This window comes from Triticum dicoccoides, chromosome 1A (genome assembly GCF_002162155.2).
Source record: "Triticum dicoccoides isolate Atlit2015 ecotype Zavitan chromosome 1A, WEW_v2.0, whole genome shotgun sequence".
NCBI lineage: Eukaryota > Viridiplantae > Streptophyta > Magnoliopsida > Poales > Poaceae > Triticum > Triticum dicoccoides.
In genome coordinates, this window is record NC_041380.1 from 360,050,817 (window position 1) to 360,058,771 (window position 7,955).

General features: G+C 49.9%; 2 protein-coding genes across 3 annotated transcripts; both read right to left on the bottom strand.

Moving 5' to 3' along the window:
* Positions 1–654: 654 nt before the first annotated feature.
* LOC119272989 (mitochondrial carnitine/acylcarnitine carrier-like protein) lies at positions 655–2,803 on the bottom strand. The gene is made up of 2 exons (XM_037554319.1): positions 2,582–2,803; positions 655–1,854 (listed from the first exon to the last, which is right to left on the bottom strand). The coding sequence occupies exons 1-2, from the start codon at positions 2,786–2,788 to the stop codon at positions 898–900; spliced, it is 1,164 nt and encodes a 387-aa protein (XP_037410216.1). The 5' UTR covers positions 2,789–2,803; the 3' UTR covers positions 655–897.
* A 107-nt stretch (positions 2,804–2,910) lies between these two features.
* On the bottom strand, positions 2,911–6,076 carry LOC119273001 (mitochondrial carnitine/acylcarnitine carrier-like protein). Of its 2 annotated transcripts, none has more exons than XM_037554332.1 (3): positions 5,877–6,076; positions 4,605–4,999; positions 2,911–3,621 (listed from the first exon to the last, which is right to left on the bottom strand). In XM_037554332.1, the coding sequence occupies exons 2-3, from the start codon at positions 4,994–4,996 to the stop codon at positions 3,123–3,125; spliced, it is 891 nt and encodes a 296-aa protein (XP_037410229.1). In that variant the 5' UTR covers positions 4,997–4,999; positions 5,877–6,076; the 3' UTR covers positions 2,911–3,122. The 2 variants fall into 2 exon arrangements, with proteins under 2 accessions (XP_037410229.1, XP_037410223.1); XM_037554326.1 differs by having other exon boundaries at positions 4,605–4,996; positions 5,877–6,074.
* Positions 6,077–7,955: the final 1,879 nt, after the last annotated feature.

Sequence of the window (7,955 nt, forward strand, 5' to 3'; positions counted from 1 at the left end):
TAGATATTGGTGTCTTCTTTTAAAGGTCGAATAATTTTACGGTAATGTTAGCTACGAACGGTTGCTAGGAACACCTCCTAAGTGAACATTCCACACCCTACACAATTAAGATCTGACGGTGGCAGTTTCTGGAAGAAAACGGCACCAAAATAAAACACTAAAACTGTTACTCAGTTCGCAAATGCCACTCCTACCTCGCAATGAACGGTCGCTAGCTAGAGGGTTCCTAATTTTAATATACTAGTAAGGTACACGTGCATTACACGCATGCAATTTGGCAACTAAATTATGAACAAATATCATATTATAGTATGTAAGTTTTAAGTCATATATGCATGATGTAGATGTTCGTTTAATTCTTATAGTTCATCTCATTCAAAATCATTTAGTTTTCATAAAAAACTGATCTATTTTAAGATTCATGAAATTGTGCGTTGTAAAGCATAAAGTAAAAATAAATAATGGCAATTCATGTAGAAAAAAAATTAGACAATTATGATACGGAAGATTCTAGAACAAAGAAGAAGTGCTCGTGTTTTGAGATTTGTGCATTATGCTTAAGTTTCCATGGCGTCTTCTAGATTGTACATGTGATAAAATCTGATAAAATGTAGATGATATCCAACGGCCAGCAATGCTTTGATTTGCCATCTCTGCACCGTCGGATTGGCTTTATCCGACCATCTTTTAAAGTTATGCGCACACTATACAGGGGTATAGATGACCTTGACCTTCTCCAGAAAGAAAGAAAGAAAATGCAAATGCAAATTTCGTTCGATTCACACACATGGCTTGGTTTTCTGTTACAGAGACAGGACTGTCCCGACGACGATAACTGAACCATCAGGGTGGAGGAACAAGAACGAAGTCAAGAATGACCAGCAGCCTGCAGGTCGCCTAGAGCAGGGACCTGGTCACCTCGTACGCGAGGAAGCAGGCGCCGTTGGCCGGAACGCTGCGCGCCATGGCCGGCCCGAACCCCCTGTACAGACCCCTGGCCCCGTCGGCGGCGAGGATCTTCTTGAACGCGTCCATGGAGCCCGAGTACTTTGGGTTCTTGAAGTCGTCCACCTGGAGCTTGCTCTTCACCACGTCGGTCGGGTACACGGACCCCCAGAACGCCGCCCCCGCGACCCCGCCGGCGAGGATCAGGGAGCCCCTGCCCAGCTCCGACGTGTCCTGCCCGCCGGCAATGAACTGCTTCGTGGCCTCGTAGACGCCGAACATGAGCGCGTTGCCGGGGATCTCGCGCGCCATTGTGGGGACGAGGCCCTTGAAGAGGCCCCGCACGCCGCCCTCCGACCGCAACACGTGCCTCGCCACGTCCAGCGGCCCGCCGTACTTCACCGCGGCAGCGCTGGCCGTGGCGGTGACGGTGGCAGCCGCGCCGCCTGCGGCAGGAGCAGCAGCGGCGGCGGCGGCGGCAGGAGCGGCGGTGGCCAGCGCGCTCTGCGCCTGCAGCCTGCACTTGATGAGCTCGGTGGGGCAGGCGAGGAAGGAGACGGCGACGCCGGCCCCGGCGCCGGCGACGACCTGCTGGCCGACGGTGAGCGCGGCGCCGGGCTCGGAGCGCAGCAGGGCCTCCATCTGGCCCCGGACGGTGAAGAGCACGGCGTTGAAGGCGGCGACGGTGGCGAGCGGGGCGCCCATGCCCTTGTAGAGACCCCGGGGGCCCTCGGCCGAGATGGTCTGCTTGACGGCGTCCATGGCGCCGGCGAACTTGGGCGGCTGGCCGGGCGGCGGCGTGGGCTGGCTCTGCAGCTTCACCTTGATGGTGTCGAACGGGTGGCCGACGACCAGCTGCGCCGCGCCGCCCACCGTGCCGGCGGCCAGGTCCTTGGCCACGTCCCCCATCTGCTCCCACAACAGTTTGGATTGGGAAGGATGGATCCCGATTAGTTTCCTTAATGCTTTGCTTTGCTGATTTGTTTAAGTTTTTTGGAGATAATAAGGCATGAAAATCGAGCATCAACAGCCTGTCAATGTTCGCATCCTATACGATACGATACCGTTTGACGGGAAAAGATCCTGTCAAACCACGAAGACCGGCAGCGCCATCCTGGCAACCTTGCAGCATCGACACAAATCTCTATGCGAAAACCGCTGGCGAGAGCGAAACCACGGAAGCACGACACTGTGAGTAAAAAAAAAATACTCTGTATCCCCTGTCCCCCAAAAACTGCTGTCAAACTCTGGCTTTGGCACTTTTAAATGAAATTCAGACGGGCAATCTCTCCCCTAAACGATCATTCAAAAAAAAACCAAGAATATATAAATACAGACGCCCGACAAGTTTCAACCGTATCATCGCAATCCTGACACACACGCAGTCACCACAGCAATGCAACATGACAGCCTGTCTCAAGTCTCAACTGGATCACAAAAGCTTTGGATTTTGTTTGTGCATCAAGAATCACAAGGCACATTCAGCAAGAACTTAAAAAGATCATCACGCAAGAACTTAAAAAGACCATCGCATCCGATGATCCTACAACCCCACCCAACAAGTTTCCAAACTTTCCATGGTCTGCAGATGAACAGGAAAAGCGGGCATTCACAGGACGAAATGGAAGAGAATTACCTTGACTCCGAGGCGAAATGGAGCTGGACTCAATCCGCCCTTCCACCCAGAACAAAGATGAGGAGAGAACACACCACTAAGCCAGCGGCAAAAATACAGGCCAGGAAGAAGGGTTAGGTGGTTCAGATGCCAAGCAAGCCCAGAACCACCCACCCACCCCCTCACCAGACGCTGCAACCAAACAAAACCACAAAGGCGCACCCACATCGCCGTCAGACAATCGCTCCCTCACCATTGGATCGCCGTCGGATGGCCAATCCACTCCCAGCCAACCATTCCGACAAGCCAAATTACCAGCCACTACTACACTCACACATGACACATGCGCAGGTAAAGCTCAACCTTTATTATCACCAACGATCCTGCCATTGCTGCCAGTCTATGCAAGGTTTTCAGAAACAACGTCGCAGCAAAGAAGAATGGTTAATTTTTCCTTTCTTTTGTTTGCCATGGTCCTGAATTATCTCTCAGTTGCTCCGTGGAACGCCGCTTCAGCCGCGTCGGAGAAGAGACTTAGGGCGGCGCCGGGACCTTGGGTCAGTCAGCCCATGGCCGACCGCGTGATCTCGTAGGCCACGAAGGTGGCGGCATTTGCCGGGACGCTGCGGGCCATGGCGGGGCCGAACCCCTTGTACAGGCCCTTGACCCCGTCGGCCGCGACGATCTTCTTGAGAGCGTCGATCGACCCCGAGTACCTCGGCTTCTTGTAGTCGTCCACCTGGATCACGCTCTTCACGACGTCGGTTGGGTACACCGTGAGCCACAGAGCTCCTCCGGCGAGGCCACCGGCAAGGATGAGAGAGCCCTGGCCGAGGCCAGACGTGTCCCGACCGCCGGCCATGTACTGCTTAACGGCCTCGTACACGCCAAACATTATGGCGTTGCCGGGGATCTCACGGCCCATTGTTGGGACAATGCCCTTGAACAGACCTTTGACGCCAGCGTCCCTCATGACATGCCTAGCCACATCCATTGGCCCTTTGGGTAGCGCCACGCCGGAGACAGCACCTGCTTCAGCTAAAGAGCTCTGGGCCTGCAACCTGCATATAACTCAGCAGCTGTAATCCTCTCTTCTTCAATAACACATATGAAAGTACAAAAACGACTATATATATTCATTGGATGCGCCCATTGCCAGCCAAACAAAATCAAGTGCAATACTGCAACAGCTCCCAGATGTAAGTGTAAGATATCATCAATCCAAAGATGAGTTTACAAAGAGGATGATCAATTTAAACTGCCAAAACGTCTTACATTTGTGAACAGAGGATGTACTTGACAGACACATAATTCAGTTTTTTTAGGTATGCAGTCTTATGCCATTTGCGTTAAGAGCACTAGGAAATTAATCCTTCAGAAATTTTTCAGTGACCCCAGAATCAACAGAAGCAACGCACTGCAGCAATGAATCACATGGTGAGGGAAAGTCAGATAAACTGTGATACAGAAAAATGCATACTTTAGATCCAAACTGACTAGAGAGACACGGTTCAGTTTTTCAGCTATGCAATTATTGTCATTGGTTATACAGGCGCCAATGCCTATATCTGAAATCTGACTGGTGTGAGTCAGATGCCTTCTTTCAATGACCCTATATTATAGAGCATTAATCCACAGTGGCAATGCATGATATGATGCAAGATAAACACACTGAAATGCACGGCAAGGAAGTACTCCCTCCATTCCTAAATATAAGTCTTTGGAGAGATTTCACTATAGACCACACATGAAGCAAAATGAGTGAATCTACACTCTAAAATGCATCTATATGCATCCGTATATGGTCCGTAGTGAAATCTATGCGAAGACTTATATTTAGGAACGGAGGGAGAACATGACATTGATGACATCTAGCGTGTGCAAAAAAGGACAACTTCAGAGAATGATGAATATCATGACTTTAGCACATAAATTATAATCCCACTTACGAAACTTCCCAATCTCGTCATCGGAATGATGTGGAGATTATATCAGATGATGAAAGTAAATTAAATGAAAACTGGCATTGTGCAACTTTGGTTACCTGCACTTGATCAGCTCGGTTGGGCATGCCAGGAAGGAGACTGCAAGCCCAGCACCAGCACCAGCGACAACCTGCTGTTTTACCGTCAATGGCGCCCCAGGCTCCGATCTCAAGAGAGTCTCCATCTGGCCCCTCACAGTGAACAGGAGAGCGTTAAAGGCTGCAACAGTAGCGAGAGGAGCCCCCATCCCCTTGTAGAGTCCCCTTGGCCCTTCAGCCGCAACCGTTTGCTTGACAGTATCAAAGGCGCCGGCATACTTAGGAAGCTGGCCTGGAGCAGGGCTGGGCTGGCTCTGGAGCTTGACCTTGATGGTGTCAAATGGGTGCCCAACAACCAGATTGGCGATCCCTCCGACGGTTCCGGCTGTCAAGTCCTTGGCAATGTCCCCCATCTGCTGAATACAATGCAATCAAATTACATTATCCTGTATTTAATCATGATTCATTCTTTTTTCTTTGATACATGTGAGCAGGATTTGAGAGCATAATAGTTGCTTGATCATATGTAATGTACTAGGATATACGCCCTCCGTCCCAAAATGCAAGATCATTTTCAACAATATCATAGTGTCAAAAATGATCTTATATTTTGGGACGTAGGGAGTAAATGTGAGCAGGATCTGGGAGCATATTTGTTTTCAGGATAATTGCTTGATCACATACGTAATGTATTTGGATAGAACTGTGAGTAAAACATACTGTAGATAATAATTGGCGTGAGCAACACAATGATCTCACAGGTTGATAAGTCATCGAGTCATCGAGCCATTTTTTTAGTTGATTGATCGTTACACGTTCGAATCGCAAACAGATGCATTAATTAATTAATAGCGCAATAAATCTTTATCCCTGCATACGCAGTTAAAGGGTCTGTATATCTAACTGAAAAACAAAATGAAAACAGAGAGGGCTTGCATCTATCAGGGCGGGGCACAGTTTGGTTCATTAGAACCCCCCAAAATCTTGGAAAATAAGATTCCGCCCGAGAACTAAGCCGTCGCATAGGATCAACTCGGACCGAGTAGTGCGCGCCCCAGAAGAACCTAGCGGAACCACGGACGCAGGGATGGGCAGCGCGTGGCATCGGGAACCGGAGTGGATCAGCGGGCCACCGCCGCCGGCAAACGGACCGGCGGCGAACCGCACGGGGACGACGAGCGAGCGGGGCCACGTCCACAATTCCTCACTGCCACGGCGAGGGGAGGGCGGCACGAACCGTTGGCAAATCCGTCCGATCACGGGGTGGGAAACGAGGGAGGCGGCGTCGCTTACCGCGAGAAGGAGACGAGATCACCGCAACCCTGCCGGGGCCTCTCCGTCTCCTCGCCGTCGGAGAGGAGGAGGAGCGGGCGAGGAGTGACTGGATTGGAAAAATGGGATTATGAATCGCGCTTTCGGTCTCGGGGTTTATTCAGTCGAGCGGGGGCAGGCGGGGGCAGGGCACGGAATTCCGGGTCTGTCTGGCTGGGTTGGTGGCTCCCTCCCCTCCCCTTTCCTTTCCTTTCCTTTCTGGCGCTCTGCACGTATCCCATCGGCGATGCGATGCGATGCGGCGTGGCCAAAGGAAGGGGGACACGCACGCTGCCGTTACACGGAGATCAATCAGTCAATCAGCCGAGATCTGATCCGGGAAGGACGAAAACAGAAGCCACGACGAGGTCGCTCGCTCGCTCGCAGTGCTGCACGTGTTCTCACGACAGGTTTCGTTGGATAGATCGGCACATGGAGACCGGTGTCAGGCGTGCATGGGCTGCGGATTCAGGGATCGCTCCTCCTGCCACGGTGCGTAGGTATTTACACATCACGGAGTGGTTGAGTTGGTTAGATGGACAGTGGTATCCCAACCCATCAGGGTTCAAATTCTGGTGCTCGCATTATTTCTGCATTTATTTCAGGATTTCCGGCGATGCGCTTTTAGTGGAAGGAGACGTTCTCGTCGACGACGATGCGTCTACGGTGACTTCGTAAATCTCAAGATGATATGCAGGCTCAGTCTCTCGAAGGTGCTCATAGGGGTAGGGTGTGTGTGTGCGCGTTCATAGGGGTGAGTGTATGCGCGTGTATATAAGCGTTTGTGTCTGTGCTAAAAAAAATTGCGGTGTGTACTACCCTAAAAAAATTGCGGTGCGTACTACGGAATTTGGGTTTCTCGCACCGCAATTTTTGCGGCGTTTCAAGTGTCAAACGAGCGCCTTTAGGCAGTGGATTCCACGAAGCACGCTCCAATTGCTACACAAACGCGCGCAATAGGTACTTCTCTGAAACTAACCACCACGCGAGGCTGCCAGAGAACCGTGCCGCCGGCCGGTCTGACTGCGAAGCTGACAAAAGCGAAGCCGGCAGCATTGCGGTTGGTGCGATGGAAAATGGTGTCCACATTCGTCGCACCAGGCACAGGCAGGATGGGAAATAAAAGGCCAGAGGATGACGCAATCTGATTACGCAAAAGATAATGCACATACTGCAAAGAGTATACTGCTGCTTTTTTTCTATGCGAGGATAAGAGTATACTGCTGCTAGCAAAGCGTTTTTGGGTCAGTGTACTCCAAATCACCCACCACCACTGTGGCTTGCAGCCGCACACGCAGCAAAAATTAAGCCCACCACCAACCCAAAGCCAGTAGTAAGCTCAGAGGTATGCATAATTCATAAATCCTTGCTACGTAGTCATGCATAAATAAATACTCACCAAGGTGATCATAAAAAGAAATGGGACTAATACCAAGCAAGGAGCAATATGCACGAGAGGCATTCACATTGCAAACTACACATGATGAATATTTTTTCTTTAAAACAAGAGTACAATGAATTATGAAAGCTTCCAAAAAAACAAGAGTACAATGAACCTATGCAGATACACATGTGGAACCGTTCCGATTCAACCCAAACATGCAGCTGCATAGCTTAACTCGTTCCATTTATGTGAACAATAGTTCCACGCACTCATGAGTGACATAAACTACAAGGACTGAGCCTTTTCAAAGAAAGAAAAAATTATGCTTCAAATTCAAATTCGGATGTAGTGGATTACATCCGGACATTTGGACATAAAAGCGCAGAGCTTCGGGTACTCAGCCCGCTTAGAGGATCATATATGGGTACTCTACAATAAAACACTAACAAGGACCCGTTCTAAGTTATTAAAGCTCTAAATATTCATCACGGTGATCATAAAATAGATGAGATTAACAACAAGCAAGGAGCAGTATGCACACGAGGCATTCACATCGCAGGCGCTCTATGATATTGTGTTCAGACGAAGAATGAACGATAGACAACATATCGTAAACTAAAATAACTTCACGTTGCAATGCAAAAGCAATTGGTAAATTTTTCATAGGTAGTCGAGGC

Coding starts and splice junctions, on each gene's coding strand:
- LOC119272989 (XM_037554319.1), bottom strand. CDS start 2,788: ATGTGGGTGCGCCTTTGTGGTTTTGTTTGGTTGCAGCGTCTGGTGAGG. Junction 1,855..2,581: donor CATTTCGCCTCGGAGTCAAG/GTAATTCTCTTC, acceptor TTGTGGGAGCAG/ATGGGGGACGTGGCCAAGGA.
- LOC119273001 (XM_037554332.1), bottom strand. CDS start 4,996: ATGGGGGACATTGCCAAGGACTTGACAGCCGGAACCGTCGGAGGGATC. Junction 3,622..4,604: donor ACCGAGCTGATCAAGTGCAG/GTAACCAAAGTT, acceptor AGTTATATGCAG/GTTGCAGGCCCAGAGCTCTT.